General features: G+C 43.3%; 1 protein-coding gene across 1 annotated transcript; it reads right to left on the bottom strand.

The window, feature by feature from the left end:
- Nucleotides 1–776: 776 nt before the first annotated feature.
- CPA2 (carboxypeptidase A2) lies at nt 777–21514 on the bottom strand. The gene is given in 11 exon segments (XM_023639676.2): nt 777–977; nt 6224–6305; nt 8377–8576; nt 10373–10463; nt 11635–11745; nt 13070–13163; nt 15635–15744; nt 17463–17561; nt 18156–18290; nt 18953–19040; nt 21177–21514. Coding segments are annotated over 11 exon segments (1344 nt in total). The 5' UTR covers nt 21323–21514; the 3' UTR covers nt 777–789.
- Between the last annotated feature and the right edge of the window lie 970 nt (nt 21515–22484).

Here is a 22484-nt window from a genome sequence, read left to right as displayed (position 1 = left end):
CTGTGGCCGAGTGGTTAAGTTTGCGCACTCTGCTTTGGCGGCCCAGGATTTCACCAGTTCAGATCCTAGGCAAGGACATGGCACTGCTCACCAGACCACGCTGAGGCAGCATCCCACACAGCGGAGCCAGAAGGATCTATGACTAGAAGACACACCTATGTATTGGGGGGCTTTGGAGAGAAGAAGGAAAAAAAGAAAAAAGAAGATTGGCAACAGACGTTAGCTCAGGTGCCCATCTTAAAAAAAAAAAAAAAAGTTAAGGGGCCAGCCCAGTGGCCCAGCAGTTAAGTTTGCACGTTCCGCTTCGGCAGCCCGGGGTTTGCCAGTTCGGATCCCGGGTGCGGACATGGCACCGCTCAGAAGGCCATGCTGTGGTAGGCATCCCACATATAAAGTAGAGGAAGATGATCACGGATGTTAGCTCTGGGCCAGTCTTCCTCAGCAAAAAGAGGAGGATTGGCAGCAGATGTTAGCTCAGGGCTAATCTTCCTCCAAAAACATAAAATAAAATAAAAAATAAATAAAATTTTTAAAAAGTTAAAACGTTAAATTCTATGATATGTGTATTTTACTATAATTTTAAAAAATAAATTTTAAAGAATGTTGGGAGCATTTTGCTCAGGATGGATTTAAAAAACGATGAAGGGGTACACCTCAGTGGCTTGCCGTTTTTAGGGCAGCACAAATTGAAGACATAATGCTCCTAGATCAAAATTCGAAAAAGTAATAATCACAACCCAACTGTGCTTCAAACAAAATAGCTTTTAATGGTATTTCTTTCTCAGAGCCCTAACAGGGGTGGTCTCGCACATGCTCCAGGATTGTCTTCAAACCAAGCCAGGTTTCTTTGGCTGTGGGCAAGATCTGATCGGCAGGCAGGAGGAAGCCATAGCAACCCATGTCTCTCAGTTCAAAGGCAAATGAGTATTTGATGCCAAAGTCACAGGCCCAGTCGATGCTTCCTCCACTGGCTTGGTCTGAAGGATAAAAGTGAAAAAAGTCTGGTTATGCTATTCCCACTGGCCCCTCACAGCTATAGGACCTCTAGATTAAGTTCCACCATTATCAAAGGTAAGTCAGGCCCATATCTGCATGGACCTTGAGAGCAGGGACAGCTTAGTAGGGCGTTGTGTGTATGAAAAAATACAGATTAATGTGAAAAGCAAAAGGTGTTATTCAAATGGACACTAAGCTTGCCTTCCTTTGGCATCCTTAGGAGCCTCTGGCTTCACTCATCCATTTGGAATCCTGCCTGATCTCCTAATTGCCATCTTCTACACCTTAGGGAGGCCACATCACTTCCTTCTTTAGACAAGGGCTAGACGTAGACGTTGTTTTCTCTAGTGGGAGAGGAAGGATTACAAACAGAGTAAAAGATTTGGTCCCTGCCCTCAGGGAACTTTCAGCTAAGTGTGGAGCAGGCTTTGTTCTGATGTCAAATAACATGCCCAGCACCTGTATGTGTTGGGTTAAACCAACAGAGTAATGTGCACCTGTATAACGTGTGGCCACTGACGTGACAGATGATGAAAGAAAGAAGCATTAGCCTACAAAGACTTGCAGGCAATCATGACTCAGAAGAGCTGAGCAATGGACCAGCTCTGAGGCCCCTCCCAGGGAGGTCAGGTAGTGGTCAGATGGGCAGAGATGGATGTCACCTAGTTCCTAAGAACGGAGTTGTGCAAAGGGGAAGACCAGGGAAGCCGTACCAGGGAGGAATCAGACTAGTGGTTAATACTGTGAGTTAACACCATGAACTCCTGTGACTTGTGTCTTTGCCTTCGCCCACAGCACTAGAGCAGTGCCCAGTAAATAACAAACACCAAACGGTTGCTGACTTAAACTGAATCTTCCCGAGTACCAAAATTACTAAGTTATACCTTTGGTATGGCTACGCAACACAGCCGATCCACTAAGAGGTCCATAGTAGACAGAATACTTCAGATTGAATCCTGGTTCTGCAGATCATTAGCTAGGTGACCTAAGGCAGGTCACTTACCTCTCTGAGTCCAAATGCTTCATCCACCTAATAGGGATAATAATACTACTTATTTCATAGAGTACTGAGAATTAAATAGGATAATATAATGTTTATGATTCCAATATTTGTTGAGTGCTTACTAAATGTATTAGGCTGTATGCTAAATTGGTTCATTTAATCCCCACCTGGGTCATGAGGTAGATACTAGTATTATTCCCATTTTACAGATGAGAAAACTGAGGTTCAGAGAGGTTAAGCGAAGGAACTGGGATAATGAATGTAGAACAGACATTCAAAATGTGTCAGTTGTGATTATACCTATCATTATCAACACATGATAGGATCCTATCAAAAAGCTGGACCACATTAAGGATCAGAGGCACCTGGAGGAGAGTAGTTCACTAGGAAACTAATGAGCAACATTTACAAGTGCCTTAGAGTTACTAACACTTTCATTCTACATTTTATCTTCTGAGCCTCTGGACAACCCAATTCACAGATGAAGAAACCAAGGGAGGATGAGTGACCTGCCCAAGGTTACTTGGTTCCAAAGTGGCAGAGCTGTAACTCAAACCCAGGCCTCTGTCCCCAAGGTCTGAGTTTTTCCCCCTACACCTCTCTGAGAACTCACGTAACAACTTCTCCTGGACCAACCACCTATTGTAGTGCAGCTCCTCATAGCCCTTTCCAGATGAGAAACTGCCCAGGAAATGTCTCACCCAGCACAGAAGTCCAGCCACCTCTCGGGTGGAGTGAAGCAGGTGTTCAGCCCACAGCTGCATACCAATCTCGGGCAGGAGACAAAAAGTACTTAATTGTGACTAGCTTTTAGAGGCAGTGCTTGTCCATGCTGGAATGAGGCCAGGATCAAGGATAACAGAGTCAGCTCCGGGCAGAGATGCAGCCAGAACTTGCTTTACCATTAATGGTCAGGTTCCAAAATATTAGACAGCAAACGCTATACTTGCCTGATATTAGCTTATTAGAAATATCTTCAATATCTGTGATCTTATCAAGAAAAGCATACTAAACCTTAGCCTTCCAAGGTCTACTATCCTTGTAAATACCTCAGATAAAGAGAGTGAAAAACTAGATTCCTCTAATAAAATGGTTGAGACCCCATGTAGGGGTCTCGGGAGCAAATGATGCCATTCTGTTGACAATCTGAACTCCAGCCTCCATGCAGAGGCTGCCAACCAAAGGACATAGGCATTCCTCAGCCTTAAGTGGCCATTATGGCCTTCCTCCCCATCACCACCACTCAGAGGGCCCTCTGCCCTGGACGTTCCCCCAACAAAGGGGGGGGACGATCCTGTGAAACCATAAGCAGATCAGTCTTCCCTGAGACTAGCCTAAAAGATACGTAACAAAAGCTCCAAAGCTGTTGATTCCATTTTACTTAGTAATCTGGACTTGGGAACATCCACCAAAGAGATCATCTAAAAGAAAAAGGAGTTTGTACCAACATGTTCATAGCAGCACTATTTAGCAAAAAGCTGAACTAATCCAAAGGCCCAATAACTGGGATATAGCAATATAATGGAACAACAAACACCAAGAGTGGAAACACGTAAAACTACACATGAAATGATGTTAACTGAAAAAAGCTGGACACAAGAAAGAACAAAGACATTGATTATAACTAGGTAAATATATTTGTGTTCATTAACAAAATCATGAATGAACTTGAAACTGATAATAAAATATGATTATTGAATTCTTTTTTTCTATAAAGTTTTTAAAATGCATCGTAATAGGAAAAGAGAAAAGAAAAAAAATCCCATAATCTGGAAAAAAAGAAACTTTCGTGATCTGAAATATTACCAGATCAGAGTTTCTGGATTTCCATTGTGTTCTAGACATGGTGAGTAAACTATTACTCCTTTCCTCTCCAAAGAAAAACATGGCTGACATGTTTTTATCTGTGTGCACTCCCTCAGATTCCCGCCACCACCCTCCTACAGATGCACCCACATCAGTGCCTGCAGCATGTCTGCAGACTCACTCCTCTCGGCCAGGCCTAATCTGCCCACCTCTGCTTGTCCCCTTTTTGCCACTCTTCTCCCCTACTCTGGATCAGTACTGCCTTGCTCATTTCTTCTCTCTCCTGCACCTTCCACCTCTCCCTCTCTATTGTTCCTTTTCCTACAATCAGTAAATAAGTCCGTTATCTCAAAAACAAAACCCTCCCTTCCTCTCTCTCTTCCTTCTCATCCAGGCTCCTAGAAAGAGCAGTCCACTCACCCAACTTCCCCTCTCCTTCATTCCATATACTCCCCAGTTACTCTTACCGCTCTTCGGAACCTGCTCTGGTTAAGGTCACCAGTAAGCTAGTGATGAAAATCCAATGCTAAATGTCCTATTTGACCTCTTTGTGGCCTTCTTGTGATTGTCAACCACTGCCTCCTTTTCAACAATTGCTCCTTCCCTGGTTTCTGAAATGTAGGGTTCTCGGCCTCTCTGCCTAGGCCTGCTGTGTGTCCCTCCCTCACTGCTAACCCCTTCTGTTGTCTAACATCTTGCTCCCCTCCTCCACCAGGGCTCTTCCCACTCCAAATGCTCTTTTTGCTCTCCTGTTTCAACCACCCTCTCTGTGTCAACTACCCCTAATATCTCTCTCCACAGAACCCCAGGGCCATGTAGCCCAAAGCCTGTAGGACATCTCCACTTGAACACACACCAATTATCTCAACCTCACTATGTCCAGAACTGAACTGATTATTTTTCAGCCCCACCCCTCTTTCACCTTCCTGGATTGCTCCCTCAGTTAATGGTACCATTCAATGACCCTCAGGAAGAAACTCTTTACATCCAATAAATGACAAAAGGCTTTTGGTTTTACCTCTGAGATGCCTCGCTTCCATCCTCATTGGCACTGCTCTAGTTTGGGCCATCATCTCTCACCTGAACTCTTCCTTCTCTTCCTGTGGGATGTTCCTACTTCCAGTCCATCATCACTCCATCCTGCTAATGCATTTTATCTAAAATACCGTATGCCTCGATGTACTCACTGCTCTGCCGAACACTCTCCAGTGGCTTCCAGAATCCTTTGGGTTAAAATCCAAACTCCCTAACGTGGCACATAAAAACCTGAACTCCCCCACTCCCCTTCTTACCATTTTCATTCCAGTAGTCCAAAACCTCCTTGAAGTTCCCAGAGCCCATCATGTATTTTCATACTCCTAGGTCTTTGCATGTGCTGTTAACTAACCAGAATGCCCTATTTTCCCCTTCTCTAGCTTTCTGGTGGTCAGCCTTCAAAATCTCACCCTTCTCCTATATGAAGCTTTTCCTGACTCTGCCACTGTCAAATCCCCCCAACTTTCTAATACTTCTATACCATTGCACATATCATACCAGCATTCATTTGTCTTTCTCTTCTTCTTCCATATTAAACTGTGAGTTCTCTGTGGAATTCATTATGTCTCCAGTACTTGGCATAATGATCAGCACATAGTAGATGCTTAATAAAAGTGTGCTGGACAGAGTGGCTGCCTATAAGAGGCATTTGTTTCCAAAGGATCATCAGGCATGGAACACTAGGGATCCTGGGCAGTTTCTGGCTTTGTCCATAAAGTGAGGGGATACCTCTGAGGGACTCAGAATAGCATGAAGGTGCACCAGGATTTCCCACAGCACTGAAGTCATTTCTTCTTTTCATCCCTATCCACTGTGGGAGAGGGGAGTCTCAGAAAGTCTGACAGCAGACTACCCAGACTTATTCCTGACACTGTCAGTATTCCTGATCTGTCTTCCTCTTTGTCTCCCCCAAACTCTGCACGGAGAAGTGACTGCAAAAGAGTCTATCCACTGAGTCATCTGGGTCCTCTTAAAGAGTCGCATCCATTCTGTCCCCATGCACAGTCCATGGGATTACTCAGAGTGAGAGCCATCCTTAGCTAGGAAAGGGGAAATTAATAAAAGTGCCTGACTGAGGACCAGATCTTGATAAAGGCCATTCTCAGGCAAAGAAATTCCACATAATGAAAGTGACCATAAGGATCCGGACAAGCAGGGGGAGAGAACACAATACAAATCTTTAGGAAATTCTTTGCTCTAGATATCACATGGTAGGTATCTCATGGAGGATACTCAGCCTTACTGAGGGGATCTGGTTATGGCTGGGTTCCCTGCGTGAAGGTTCCATGCCTTTCACATCAGGGCACTTAAAGGCTTTGGCCCAAAGTCACATGGTGCCTGTCATCTTAGTGGGTCATTTGTAAAAACACATTGGACACTTACAGACAATTGAGCACATAGGTCCCACTTTATACGGTGCCTTTCAGGCTTCTCAAAGATGGGCAGCCTTTGGGACCACTTCATTCTAGAATGAGAGAACCAACGAAAGGTGGATGGATAACATTTGTCTCTTAGGAGAACAGGTGTAGAATGACACAGTCTGATTAACCGGACTCTCCGGTTAGTTGAGGCTTGAGCACAACACCCTTCTTGTTTTAACCATTTTCACTGAGAAGTAAGCACAAGTTCACTTCTGTTGGCTTTGAAAATACAACAGGAAGACCCTTACTGTTTATTTGACCATCCAGGTATTTGCAATAAATACACCAGGGTCATTATTTTGCCACCAGCTCTCCTTGTTCAGGGGTGTGGATGGAAATAAGGTAGGAGTAAGGGGCTAAAGAGAATGTGTACTGACCCCAGGATGTACCCGGGAAATTGATTTTTTTTTTTACTGGATCCCTACATTGGCTTATTTCCCTATGATTGTCTCTTTTTCCAAGAAGTAGAGCTCAGCAAAATATTTTCCATTATTTGAGGGTTCCAATTTTGACTGATTGAGGCTTTACTGTCCTTGCTAGGGATAAATGTAAGGTCTTGAACTTGGGTCCAGGAAAACAACTGTACAATTACCAGATGGGGGAAACCTGGCTCGCTGGAATCCTCAGAGAGCCTGGGGGTTTCAGTTGTCAATGAGCCCAACATGAGTCAACGGCACGGTGCGACTGCCAAAAAACTAATGTGACCCTCAACTGCATAAGCAGAAGTGCACAGTCTGGATGAGGGCAGTTATGGTCACGCTCTGCTCTGGGCTGGTTAACCCGCCAACACAAGTTTTACATTCATTCTGGGAGCTCCCCTTGAAGAACATGGACAAACCAAAGCATGTTCAGAAAAGAGCAACAACCAGAATGGTAAGGGAACTTGGGACCATATTACGAGTGCTTGAAGGAACTGGGGGCATTTAGTGGGGACAAGGAAAAACCTAGGAGAAGCAGGGTACTGGTCTTCAAGTAATTAATGGATTTTCCCTCTCAAAGGGAAATAAACTTGCTCTATGAAGTAAGACAATAAACCGGAACTGGTCGGTAAAAACCATAGGAGAAAGTTCTCACTCTCTATAAGGAAGAACTCAAACAAGTCAAATCTGCCCCAACATGGAATAGGCTCCCTTGGAGGCAAGAAGCTGTCCCATCATAGGTTGGATGACTACCTGGCAGAGATCTGAGCACCAGAGTACATAACTGAAGGTTAGCTAGCTTTCTAAAAGTACCTGTTAGGTTCTTTCAACCCTGCCATTCTTTCTTCCCCAATTCGACCTTGAGAGGTAAGACTCACCAACAAAACCCTGGAAACTGCCTTACAGGGCTAAAATCCGACTGCTAAGGTGCAAGATACACCTGCATTGGAATAATCTATTCCATTTCTGCTAGGGGCTGCTGAAAACCATCTATTTGAAAGTAAACTGACTGAAAGGTCCCATCTCAAGGCTTATCTCTAACATATGGGTCTTAAAAACAAAGCCTAAAAGCCAAGTTGGAAATAAATGCACATTCCCTTCAGCTGGGATAGCTCTTGTTCAATTGTAAGCAGCCCCCTGAGATGTCACCGTCTGACTTAAGGCTGCCACCAGTTTGCTTAGTCCTAAAACAGGAAAGATGATGGAAGGTATCAAGTCAAGGAAGTGAGTGTTTTACACCCAACATCGTACACGAGTGCATCGTGACAGAAGCTCGTAGAGCTGAAGGCACCAGGAGGGTATCAGGTAAGGAGCTGGGAGACAGCATTGCTTAGCATAGAGCATCTGACTACAGAACCAAGAGCCTCAGGTCCAAATCCAGGTGGTTATTTCCTAAGCAACAGAAAGCAGAGCCAGGGAATTTATGGTTGAATCAAGGTCCTGCTCATGTAGATTAGGGCAATAATAATTTCATGAATTCTGTTTCCCAAGGAAACAATTTAGGAAAGTCCATAACCCGTCTTTCAAACATTTGCCTGAATCACAGTCTTTCCCGTGGATGGACGTACTATGTCTCATTCATCTTTGTAAACTGTCACTAGTACATAACATCTCAGTACCTAACTTTATGACTGAAACTTTCTTGTCCACACAATGGATGCTGTGGCTGAGCTGAAATGAAGTTTCAGAAACTCACCAGCTCATTAAAGTTATCTGGCCTGCTACATGTATACCCATAGGGGAACACCAGCAGCTGGGAATAGCTGTGGAGGGTAATGAAGGCCTTGAAGTTTCCATGCCTCTTGATGAGATCCACTATGGATTTCACTTCAACTTCAGAGTTGGCACTGGGTCCGTGGTATCCATCAGAGCAGGGGTCATTGCTGGCTCCAGGTCCTGATGGGAGGCAGAAGAACCCAAGAGAGAACAGGGAACACTAAGAAGACACTGTATGGGGGCGGTTGCAGTACATCACTAAGTTCCCCCTCTGGAAATCAGAGCAAGATTGTCACTGTGTTAGATGGAGTCATTATTTAAGGGCATAGTTGGAGAGCCCAACTGAAGTGATTCTGGTCACATCTCTCTTCTTTAAAAATATGGTTCCTCGGGGGACCAGTCTGGTGGCATAGTGGTTAAGTTCATGCACTCTGCTTCAGCAGCCCTGGGTTCACAGGTTCAGATCCCAGGTGTGGACCTACATACGGCTCATCAAGCCATGCTGCAGTGGCACCCCACATACAAAGTAGAGGAAGACTGGCACAGATGTTAGCTCAGTGGCTATCTTCTTCACCAAAAAAATAAATAGCTAAGTATGGTTCCTCTATATGGCAGAAAGAGCTATCAAATTAGATCATCTCCTCTCTGTGGGAGATATTGGAAGAAAAGCTAGATTTAATATTATAGATGGAATTCCTGCATTGGGTGGGAGTTGAGCAAGCTTATTTTCTGGGATCTCTTCCAATTCTTAGAGCCCAAGAGTAGAAGACTCTATGCATCTGTACTTCTAAGTCACAAAGCTACAAATGCAAGGAACCTCTGACACCCTTTCTGCAGTGAGAAAATCACAACTACGTTTGACAATAAGGACATCTTTGGCCTTTATTTTCATAGCAACTAGAATTACTCATGACCACTGAGTTGGTTCTTCAGTGGCCTGACCAGGGATGTGAATGCTGAAGGAACTCTGAGGGGACAGCTGGGACATTGGACCCTCCCCCCAGGGTCTCTAAATGATATATACAAAGTCTAAATACAACCTGTCACCTTATTTTAAGATTATTTAATAAGAACAATATTTCAGGAAAAAAACTGACATAGAATTGCTGGGCATTGTTCAATATTTTGGATCTGATACTTTAATTTTTTTTCCCTACACTGAAAAAAAAAATTATTGTAAAAGCGATGAATGAAGTTGCCACTCATCCATATCTTATCACAATTCCCAAGTGTGTCCTTTCTTGACTCAATAACTCTCATTAATTCATTTGTCTTACAAATATTTAGTGATTACCTTCTACGTTCCAGATACTGTGCGGGGTGTTAGGAATACTACAGTGAAAAAGACAGCTTCTAACCTCACTGTTATCACACCTAATGAGGAAAAAACCAAACAAATTCCAATTCTGTGATTAGAGAAACATACGAGGTTTTAACTGGTGCCTGAAAGTATTAAGGAGCCCCCCCAACCAGCCTGCTACTGACTCTGAAAAATTAGAGCTCTAAGTCAACAAAGCCAGAGTAGCAAGCTAATATTTTCTCTTTGACTCTATTTTGAAAATCAGTTTCTTAATCCTATTTGTACTTCTTTTTAGTTTTCTTTCTCGAAGCATCCATAGATGATGTAATGCTTCTTCTCTGAATAGATCCTAACCCCCTCTAGTGGTTAGTTCAGGGCTTCCTGAGGCCTCCCTCCATTGCAGGCAATCTTGCTCTGGAAGCTCAGAAGCCGAGCTGGGTTACAGCCTGTGGGAAAACCAAGATGTGAGACAAAATATATTAAATGCTGTTCAGAGCTCTGTGACAGCACTGCGCGCCTGTGAAGGGAATTTAGTTAAGTGTTTTTCAAATGGGTTTTTAAATGGCTTCAATCCTGAATGGGCTTAGCAGGCTGACAGCACCGCAGCAGAGCCATGCAAAATAGCTAGTTGGCCAGACAACATCTGAGCATCTCAGGGGCAAGTGTCCGCAGTCACCTCCAAAATGTGCGTCCCGGTTCCGGTTCAGATCGACACCAACACAGTCTCTGTCAGGTATCTTGGACAGGGTCTTCTACCACATACGATTCTTTAAAATTCAAATAAGAGAGAACACAGAAAAAAGAAAGATGGTTATTCAGGCTGATGAGAGGGTCCCTTTAGAATTCTGTTAATTTCCCTTGCTCTCTCCCAGGAAGGCCCCTTCGGAATTGCACTAATTTCCCTTGCCTGCAGAGGTGTCGAAGAGTCCTTATGTGGGGTTCTGTTTGGAGCTTTATGGTTGTCTCACCGGGGCCAGAGGTAGATATTCAACCCTCTCCTCATATGAATACCTGCCAAACTGTGTTCCTTAGAACACCAGTTCTGTTAAACGTTGACAACAAAAAAAACAAAAACAACAATAAAAAACAAAAACAAAAAAACAAAAAGTGGGGAGAGAGCAACGGTTCTGTGATAGAAAATTTGGGGAAAATATAGGGCTAAATTGGCTAATTTACTTCAGAACTTCTAAGAGTTTTTTAACGCTTTAATGTTTTTTTATGAACCTCCAAGAAAGGAATGCAGTGATTTGTATTCCTTTTTATTGTATGGTTTGATATTTCCCAAACTTGATCACAGAACCCTTTATTCATAGGGTACCTCACAAGATGAGTACTAGTATTTGTACGAGTTCCTTTTGAACACACGTTGAAAAACACTATCATAGTCAGCTGTCTCCAAAAATAAACTTGATGCTCTGATTCATTTTGAATCTACATGGGTCACAGTTGCCACAATAGTGTTTCGTGGTGAAATTTTAAAGAAAAAACCCGACATCGCTCCTTTTAGTAATATGACAGAGGATTTCTTCTACAGGTTGTAAGTAAAATGCTAGATGCAATGTACTGCCTACCTAAATCCTACCGCAATCTAATTGCCAGCAGGTAACATCCACCTCCTCTTTTCTATCAATCCTACCACATAAACACGGAGATAATTGGAACAAATCTCCTAGGTAACTGATGGCGAACATTGAGCTCTAATAGCCCAGCCTAACAGCGGAAATGGGCTCTGACCGAGGCAATAGATACAGACATCTTGTGTTGGAACAAGAAGTGATTATAAACTCCACTATATGCCTCAATTCAGGGCCGCTACTGAGAGATTAGGCATTCTGTATAGGGTGAATCAAGAACAGAAAGATCTATTTTATTTTGTTTTTGAAGTTCCCACACATCTTCTTAGATTCTTGTTGAAGGAAAGAAAAAGTCCAGGCTTACTTTGGTTTGAGAGAACACATATCCATCAGGGTTTGCGACGGGCAGCAGGAAGATATCCACTGAGTCCAAAATGGAAGTAAGAGATGGATCATTTCCATAATCAGAGGCAATCTGAGCAGAGACAACAACATATATGTCAAGTTCACAGTCCCCTTTCACTGGGGAACAGGGGATAGAATCTTAAGGCAATATGTTTTTTCTAAACATGAACCAGGTATCCCTGGGGGTCAGTGAGAGTCTCCGAGGACTGCTGTCCCATCTCCCGCAGTGTTAATGGGTTGAAGATGCCAGGGTCTATACCTTATTTCCAGTCAGAATAATTTACTTATATCTTTTTAAAAAACAGATATCACTTATCCCTTCCCTCTAAAAAGGAGAAATCTTTTTATTAATTCTGGTCAGGCATTCTGCAATGGTGGGCAATGGCATATGTGGCTTAGAGGCATCTATGAACCAAAGAAATTTTTTCAGTTTTCCTTAATCACCACACAGGCTAGCTCTCCAAAAGTAGTCATGACCAACATCCGATTACTTAAATACTCAGAGACTTTTCTAAAGATACAGAGGACCAGTTAAACTCCATTTGGGAAATTAAATTTCTACTTGTGATCAATTGCAGTAGAGTTGAAGTTTCTGGTGGATTAAAATTTATTCATTTCCTGTGCTCAGCCATCCTAAGGCATTATTATTCAACTGTTAAATATCCATTTCATAATACCCTAAAGGTAACCGCATTTTAATTGAACGGAAAAATGTACCAGTTGGTATGCACGTGGCTGCATATGCTTGAATGATCTGATGTGGATTGATTTCCTTTGCTCATGAATTAACATTCTGATTTATAGCGTGTCATTTTTGAATTACTTAAGAAATACCACACTAGGTCACACCCAGCCCAGTGTCCTGACTTTAATTCCAACAAACATGTGGAAGAGAGGTATTGCTTCACCCCGATTTGAAAATCAGATTTGGAAAATTTTCAGAACAACCCAAAACCCTTAACTAATTCCACTTTGGATCTGTAGGTTAAAGTAAGCTCTTCTAGCACCTGTTTATATTTTCCATCTGAGCCTCCTTCAAGATTTTACAGATTCTTATAGATTTCTAGCCCTCAGAGTTCCAGGCTCCAAAGCAATTTTTCTCTAGTCTGTTCTTATGTTGAAATCTGTCTCCCAGGGTCCAAACTTGCCACCCGCTCAATTTCTTCTAGCTCACTGTGTCTTTTAACAGAGCACACAGTGGCTGGCCTGGGGGAGAGTGCCAGGATGCTGGGTGGGGCAATACCAGAAAAAGGTTGAATGGGTCCGTTTCCTGCCTGTGTGCCAAGAGAAGGTCTCGGGCTGACAGTGTCAGTCGTTAGGACCACGTGGACTGTTCTTAGGTGTGACCTGACCCCAGAAAGACAAAATAATTGAGGAATTTTAGCCAAAATGACCTGATTTGCTGTCCACAATGCAGTAGCTTGAGTAATCCACTCTCGACCATGGATTCCGGCATTTATCCAGAAGGCCCGCTTGTGTCCTCCGGTGCTGAACTGCAAAACAAGCATGGAAATGGGATTGGCTCCACTGCTGCGGGACCCTCCTCCCCTCTCTTTAGTGGGGGAGTCTTATCTGTCCCTTTTTCTGTACTTGATGTGATTGAGAGAGAAGGAGGAGGTATAGACAGTGATGCCGTTGATTAACTCGTCTCATTTAATGTGACTTTTTTCGTCCCTTCTTTTAATGTAAGCTTAAATGCAGGCTACCAAGAGGGATATAGACTTTTTCTCCTTTGAAGTTGGTAAAAACTTGTTGTGGATAATGTAAAAAAGTGAAAATAAGTTTATCATATGCTGTAAATTTCTAAAAACAGGTTACAGAATAGTATGATGCCATTTTAATTTTTTAAAATGGCTAGTCGGGGGGCCAGCCCAGTGGCGCATCGGTTAAGTGAGCACGTTCCACTTCAGCAGCCTGGGGTTCGAGGTTTGGATCCCGGGTGGAGACATGGCACCACTTGGCACGCCATGCTATGGCAGGCGTCCCACATATAAACTAGAGGAAGATGGGCACAGATGTTAGCTGAGGGCCAGTCTTCCTCAGCAAAAAGAGGAGGATTGGCGGCAGATGTTAGCTCAGGGCTAATCTTCCTCAAATAAATAAATAAAAAGGCTAGTCCGTGTGTATGTGTATATATATGTACATACACACAAACATACGAAAAAAAGGTAGAGGGGGAGGAAGAGAGAAAAGAAGAGAGAAAGAAATAGATATACAACAAATTGTGGAATTAGAATTACAGAGATGTTTTTCCTTTTTCTTTCTTTTTCAGTTTCTTTTTCCAATTTTGTGCAATGATTGTCTTATTTTTGCAATAAAAAATGCTTGTGATAACATTTTGAGTCCTTCATAAAAAAGGATGAGGCTCTGGAAGTGCTCTCCAGAGTTTAAATTTTATGATCTGGGGCCAGCCCCCTGGCCAAGTGATTAACTTAGTGTGCTCCGCTTCGGTGGCCCAGGTTTGGATGGTTCAGATTCTGGGTGCAGACCTACGCACAGCTCATCAAGCCATGCTGTGGCAGTGTCCCACATAGAAGAGCCAGAATGACCTACAACTAGGATATACAACTGTGTACTAAAGCTTTGGGGAGGAAAGGGGAAAGAAAAAATAAAAGGAAGATTGGCAACAGATGTTAGCTGAGGGCCAAACTTTCTCATCAAAAAAAAAAAAAAAAAGCATACCTAAAAAAAAAATTATGATCTAAGTGACTCAGTTTTATTTGGAACACTGGCTTTGCCAATTGGATCAGTAAATGGGGAGGAAAAGATTATTTTTGCACCATCAACTTCTATCTCTGTGCAGCATTCTAAACATAGCAGATAAGGTAAATGAGAAATGCAACTCCTTGCTCAAAACTACATTTCACAGGATTTTGAAAGTTTTAGTTGAAAACGTTTCATGCCTTTTCCTCCAAAAAGCTCAAATGTAAAAAGCAGGGATCTTTCAAAAACACATAACATTCTCAACCACAGAACCACCCTAGAGGAGGGAAGGCCAGGAAAATCCAAGGGGGAGGAGAATCTGGGGTTTCCTGACCCAGTTGTAGGAGAAACAGGGAAGAGGAAATTTTTTTAAAAAACAAAAAAAGAAAGACAAGGTAGTAAATATTAGCAAATGTACCCTAGTGTCATAAAGCAGGCAAACCACTCCTCTCAGGCCTGCTTTGGGAAAAACGCTCTGGAGAAATCCATCTGTCCCAGTGAGTCTGCTGGTTCTCAGCCATAACGTTTCCAAATTTAGCAGGGAGTTGTGACATTATCACTCCTTCTTTTTTTTTTTTCTTAAACTCTTTCTAGGAAATCTGAGGAAATAATTTTCACTCTTTTTTTTCTCAGAGCAAGGTGAAAAAGCTTGAAATTATCAGCACTACGACTGTTAGACATTACCGGTTGAAATAAAACCCTAACCTTTTTCAGCGAGCACCTAAAAACTGCCTGCCTTTCTGGGCATTTGCCTTTGCGGTTTAATTTAGTTGCCCGGCTTCCTCCTTCACACTGCGGGAACTCTTCTTTTTTTAAGTGAAGCTCAGGCAAGTACTTGGAGCTTTTATTATTATTATTATTATTATTCTCTTGTTTAAAAAAAAAGAGGAAGAAAAAGAGAACTTCTACCTTGATTAATTACAGAACACCTTCCCCATCGCCCCCCAACTCTGGGGTCGGCACCACCTCCCCCTTCCTCTGTTCCCATTGGCGCGTTCGCATCCGGTTCCCTGAGAGCGAATCTATCAAGATGAGAGTATTAATTCACTTCTGCAGACCTGCGTCAGATTGCGCAGGAAAGAGAAAAAGAACAAGAAAGGGGCGGGGGGGCTGTGGGGAGGTGGATGGTGAAAACCAGCAAAGACCGGTTAGGAAGGGGGAAAAAAGGACTCGCTCTTCACGCAGAGCCGGGACTGACGGCCCGCCTGGGAGGCGCGGGATTCTAGAAGCATCGGGAGGAAAAACAACAGCTGCACCTGTGTATCTTGAGCACGCTCAGGGGCCGCTTTTCGAAAGAATAGCCAATATTCACTTTGCTCAGTAGACCAGGGTGCTCAGCAACGAGGTTATCCAATTCTTCGGAAATCTGAAATGTTTACAAAGAATAAATAGACATCTGCAAATGAATAATCTGATGCATCCATTAGTGACTTTCTTTCTCCTCCATTTCCATTCCCTCAGGACAAAGTGGAGAGGCCCGTGTGGCAGATGCTGCACGACTGGGGACGTTTGAATGAAAGCTGAGAGACGATGAGTCACTGGGCATCTGCAGGGGCTGGAAAAGGGGAAGCCATTTTGCGTCAGTGCAGCCTGCTCTTTCCAGTTTTGTGCTTAAAACAAAATGGCACTTCTCTGGCTTGCTTGTGGCTTCCCTCACTGCTGCTCTAAGGTGGAACTTCCCCAGCTAGAAAGCTGCTCGCCCTCACTAGCAAAGGAATACAAGGGGTAGTGACACCAAAAAAAAAAAAAAAAAGTGGATTTAAAGGCAGACACTACAAAACGCAGCAGGGCTAGTTCAGGCCGGGGGCTGCCTCAGATGCACTTCCATCGGCAGCTACTCCGGTTCTTTTTTGCAAGGCTGATCGAAATTCTGTGCAGCTGGGGCACCCAAGCTGTGTCCATTGCTGGGATTGAGGCATGTCTGGGCGTGTCTTGGAGAGTGAACGGCATGAAACAGCCTCTCCAGCCGTTGCCGACGTTTGCTCTCCCTAGGACGCAGACACCAATTTGTGAGGTCCAGCAAAGGAGAGAGCGCGCATCTTATTTTCTTTGCTCCCTTTTCTCCCTCATCCTCTATACTGGTCTACAGTCCCTTATCTGAAACCCTTAGGGGCCATACATATTTAAAATTAAGGGTTTTTTGTGTGTGTAATTTTAGAAAGGCAGGAAGCATTTATTGTATATTACACATGTGGCATTGCTCCATATTCGAATACATTAATAATTCTGGCAGTGAGACAAATGAGTAGCAACTTGGTTCAGATTTTTGCCCCTAAATGAGTTTAGGTCAGGTCAGGTTTTGCCACCAAATAAATTGGGGGGTGGGGGAGGGATCGTTTTCAGAGTTCTTTGCATTTTAGGATTGCTGATAAGGGGAATGAGTTCCTACCAGATACCTCTTTTCTGGCCTTTTCCTTCTCTTCCACCTCTCACCTTAACACCCCAAACCCCAAATCCTCTCCGGTCCAGCCTCCACCCCCGAATCAGTTAGTGCGGATGGACCCCTGTGGGCCCCAAGAAAAGCTCTCTGTCAGGAAGACGCAAATGCAGCACTGCCCAGGTGCCCAGATGGCAGCGTGCGACCCAGCTGGAGGAAGGGGGCATTCTTCACACCAACAGAACCCAGGAAAGAGAGCAAAGACTTCACTACCATGAGGTCTGAGAGCACTCGGCAGGTTGGGAGACCCCACCCTTGGCTAGAAGTCAGAGGTGTCAAGGTGTCCCCTGGTTTCATTATCAGTGGCTTCCATGAAGCACGGCTCACAAATGGCTCTGTGGGCAGCACAGGTCAGAAATCAGCAAGGGGGCCTTGAGCAGAGATCATGAGTGTGGCAGGCTGCTTGTGTGCTCACTTAAGACACACCTGGACACTTCCAAATAACATGATGGCTGCTGGGATGAGCAGGTGGGAGGTCCTGCCTCGAGGCAGTGACACTGATACTGGCTGTGAAATCCTGGCGAAACTTGGAGAAGTTAGGAAATAATATGAGAATAATTTCCATTAAATCACCAAGTAGAAGTATAGGCCTTGTCATCAGAGGAGAGAATGGCCCATTTCTCTAATGTTCATTTTGAAACACCTACCTCTTTGAAGGTATGATAAGCCTCAAAGTTGAAGTTACCATTCCGTTCTCTTGTCTTAAGATTAAATAACATTTCTTCATTCTCTTTGACCAAGAGAGCCTCAGATAAAACCAGTTATATCTATGATTAGTTTACAATGCATTTGAATCTACAATTGTGAAGGAAATGATAGGTCCCCAGTCCCCAGTGGTCCTCTTCCAGTCCCATAGGCTTTGGGGTCATCCCTTTCCCTAATTCTGGCAGCACTGTGAAAGGGGATGGGACATTAACGGGACTTCCGGCCAGGCAGATGCTGCAAAAAGAGCATGACAGTCAGTCCTCTGATTGTCTTATGGCTCATCCTTTCTTTCTGGGAGCCCAGGGCCTGAGGTAACTGCTAATAAAAAACTAAATAATAACATCTTACTTTTACCTACTTTGACTAACACCCTTCGGTTTGTACTTTATATTTCATGCCAGAGACTCTCTTTTTGCCATTTCCCTTAAATTTTTTATTACCGTATCCCACTTGTGCCAAATGCAAAAGGGAGAGGGACAGCGCCTCCCTACCCTCTCTGCAGAGATGGCAGGAAGATCCTAGTGACGCCCACAGGTCCCTTCCCTGGTAGAGGGTCCCCAAAGGTAAAAGAGGATGGACCTTCAGTTCATGTTGACCAGCAAGCCTCTGGAAGGACGGGTCTGTGGGAAAATTACCTGAACATCTTCAATCGTGACAGAATAAGGCGTTTCTTGGGACTCCAAGAAACTTTCGACTGCCTGGATGCTGGAAAAGGGAACTGGGACATGGGCTATCTCCCCTGGGATGGTGGGTGACTTCCAGAAGTCAAGCTGAAAGGGATAAAAGGTCAAAGCAATGAGTGGGTCATTCAAGGGAAACAGACAGCTCAGCGCAGACAGATTTCCAGAAATCAATTCATATCTATTGTACCTCAAGCCCATCAGACTGGAACCATTGTGGAGTCCCTATGATATTGCAAGAAGAGTTTTTAAATATCCGAGCATTGGTATGTCTTATTTGTTTTCCCTCCCTATGGTTAGATATTAAAACTGGCAGAAGGTAAAGATTATTTTAAATTATGGCAGTTTGTTTTTAACAGTTGGCATTCAAGTGATCCAATTCATTTCATAACAAACTATTAATATTATAAATTATTTTAGGAGGAAAATAACGCATTAAAGGTGTTCAGTGATTTCTCAAAGTAACTTTCACATTCAATCTCTCTTTTCATTCTTACAATAAACCTGTGAGATAGAAGAATGGTATATTTATCCTTATTATACTAAATGGGAAAATGAGACACAGGGAAGGTAGGTGACTGGCCCAATGTCACATCGTTGGTACTAGAGCACAAGTTTTCTGCATTCCAGCTCCATGAATTAGCATTCCACACTATGTCAGGGAGATGAGATACAGTCCAAAATAAGAGATCTCAATCATTGTGTGTAACAGTGGAGAAGTCACTCTGGGAGACAGAAACCCTCCCTGGAACAGATCCCTGAAGATGTTCTTCAGCCTCCAGTTCTGTCAGATTTTTTATTTGTTCTTCATTCCTTGGTATCATCTCAAGAATTTGGTGTCTAGAGAATATTAACCACATACGTGACCTTAAAAGCAAAACCTGGACAGTGTTTCCTGTTGCTTCCTGCTCGTTAGTCTTTGCATGTAAGAGGTTAATGCAGCAGTCAATAATCTCTTTGACAATGGAGAAACTAATAAATAATATACTGACCCACATCCCCAGACAGAGCAGTTGATAGAATGGCTTTACTTCCCCCAAGGCAGTGTTATCTCCATAATTAAGAGGTGTACCTGCTCCTAGCAGGAAGCTTGACATTAGAGTTACCTTTTCTTTAGTTAATAATTATCAAATAACATCTGCTGCTCATAAAGCATTGGCTTTTAAAACTTGTCTGTTCCTGTTTTTCAGAAATAAGTAAAAAAAAAAAAGGAATAATTAGTTTGGTGCTTGTAAGTACTTGTAAGAGAAATCGAATCCACATCTGGGTAGACCTAGGATGTCTTTCTATGGTTGTTAACTGAAATATATCAGAGTTCCATCTCCAAACCCCATTCATAGGGCCCAAACCTGGCATACGGCTAGGGAATTGAGGCCCAGAAAAATCATGGTGTGCCTTTCTCTCTCCACACACACACACACACACACACACTGAGAAATAAAGGGTATCGAGGGGCCGGCCCGGTCGCACAGTGGTTAAGGGCGCACATTCCTCTTCGGCAGCCCGGGGTTCGCTGGTTTGGATCCCAGGTACGGACATGGCACCATTGGCAAGCCATGCTGTGGAAGGCATCCCACATACAAAGTAGAGGAAGATGGGCATGAATGTTAGGTCAGGGCGAGTCTTCCTCAGAAAAAAGAGGAGGATTGGCAGCAGTTAGCTAATCCTCCTCAAAAAAAAAAAAAAAAAAAGGGTATCAAGGACACCTGGGCAGGAAAGAGAAGTCACAAAACAAGCAAACACATATCCTTAGAAAAAAGTTGGGTAGTACGCCTGGGTTCTTATAGCCTTTCCTTGGTGACAGAGGATCCTGCTCTATCCCTTTTCTCCAGGTAGGCTGACTTCCCAAGTCACTGTCCTGCCCGTGTGTGCAGTGAGGAAGGGATTGGTATAAAGACCCAAACCCGGGTCTTCTGAAACCAGCTGTGCAATTTCCAGTGATCTCTAGTGGAAAACATAAGTGAAAGTATGCGAGATCTTCAAGGCTCTCCTGCTTCCACCTGCCACAGAAGATCTGAAAAATCTTCCATTTGAGTCTCATGCCTTTTGGTTAATGCATGAACTCCCAGGAGTCCTCCTTTAAAACGGGAAGCCATGGATAAGAATAATATGTGACACTAATATTTCCTAGTGTGTGTTCTTGGGAATAGTAGCCCTTTGAGTTGCTTAGCAAAAAGTAAAGAAGGAAAGAAAGACGAGAGGAGTTTGATGGTCAAAAAATTGGGTAGGTGCAGCCATCTTGATCCCCTCTTGTAGATTTACAGTGCACGCTAATTTAGTAAAAGCACCTAGAAATCCTATAGTTGTTTAGCCCTCTGATTCCCAAAATTTTTGAACTACAGTAAATAAATTTGACCACCCATTTTTTGGGGGACAAATTTGTTTGACCACTTTGTAGTTCCCTGGAACACTGTTCAAGAAATGCTGCCTAATGCCCTTCATAGAATCTTGGAACCAAACTGCTTTGGAGCAACGATGAATCCTACAAAACCGTGAGAGTTAAAGTTGGGCTGAAATCTGCAGCCCTGGTCCACCCACTTCATGAGGCTCCACTGCATGGCACTAGATCTAAAGATGGGGAGGACAAGAGCTGACAGGGAGGATGGAGCCCAGAAAGGTAGGGCGGAGGTGGTGGGAGGGTAACTGAGACGCTTCCTGAGATGGACTGAGACAAATAGCCACACAGCTTTATTTTCACTGATGTCTACCATCCCTACATTCTGATCGTCGGAAGGGAAGATGGCTAAAGACAGAGAGAAATAGAGTATATGTGTTCAGTTTTCATTTTTTCCTTCGTGGCATTCATCTCTCTTTTTGATCACTTCTTCCTATGATTCCCACTATCCCCTCTCCAAATCTAAGAGAACTTCTCTGAAAATGCTGAACAGTTACATCCCTTACCCTGCAACGGTCCGGTGAGAGACTCTGTAAATCAGATAAGCAAAATTCAAACAGGAACCAGAACACGGAACTTACCCCACAAATGTCTGTCGACAGTAGGTATACCCAAAAAGGGCACCAAAAAACAGGATCAACCTCATGGTCAAGGGTCTTCCCAGAGTCCAGAATTCAGTGTCACTCCCGAACTTTATTTGTAGGAACCACGGCTGAGGCTGATCCATTTAAGAACTCAAGTGAGGGGCTGGCCCCGTGGCCGAGTGGTTAAGTTCTCGCGCTCCGCTGCAGGCGGCCCAGTGTTTCGTTGGTTCGAGTCCTGGGCGCGGACATGGCACTGCTCATCAGACCACGCTGAGGCGGCATCCCACATGCCACAACTAGAAGGACCCACAACGAAATATACAACTATGTACCGAGGGGCTTTGGGGAGAAAAAGGAGAAAAATAAAATCTTAAAAAAAAATAAAAAAAAAAAGAACTCAAGTGAATTCCCACATGGAAAATTCCTACCTGCATGTCACATTCTTCAGGTTGTAGACACCCACCTGTGTGATATCACCAGCCCGTACATTTTCCATTCCTACAATGAGATAACAAACTTTGATGGAAAGAAAACAAAATTGCTAGCGCATACCAAGGGCAAATCATGTATTTATGATTTGGAACATAAAGTGCCACTAACTCTGATCAGTGATAGAAGCCAAATTAATAGACCTAGAGGTTAAAGTCCTTTCTGGGTCTCTGACGAAAAAAAGGACACAGCATTTATAGTAATTACTCAGGCATCCTGTCTATCACATTCCATTAGTTTGCCCATTTGTTTATTTTTATAATGTTTACCCTGAAATACTGCAATCACTTCATCCACATCTGCTGAATCTCCCTGTAGATATGGCCCATTCCAGTCCTCACTCTATATTAAACAAAACAGAAGGCCTTTTAATAGTCAATTTTGGACTGTTTCTGAAGTGATCCATCTGCATTTATATCAAATTGATGTCCCTGTTTCTGTGCTTTTTCCCAAAATGAAAATGTCTTTCTGATTATGACAATGAAATTACTTGTTATAGAAAGTTCAGATAAAAAGGAAGTGTTCTATTTAATCAGCATTAATTCCTCCACCCAAAGAAAACTATTTGGTGTGTATCTTTCCAAACTTCTATATTTTAGAGCTTTTTCTTAAACAAAGATTAGACCATATCCTATATTCTGTTTTTTCAACAAAGATTTTCCTAAACAAAGGTGATCTTTCCTTGTCTGTCAACATAGATCTACATTAATCTTTGTTCTTCATTGCATAAAAAGAAAATACACTGGGACTGGCCCCGTGGCAGAGTGGTTAAGTTTGCATGCTCCACTCCAGTGGCCCAGGGTTTCGCTGGTTCAG

This window comes from Equus caballus, chromosome 4 (genome assembly GCF_041296265.1).
Source record: "Equus caballus isolate H_3958 breed thoroughbred chromosome 4, TB-T2T, whole genome shotgun sequence".
NCBI lineage: Eukaryota > Metazoa > Chordata > Mammalia > Perissodactyla > Equidae > Equus > Equus caballus.
This window is presented reverse-complemented; position numbering and strand designations above follow the sequence as displayed.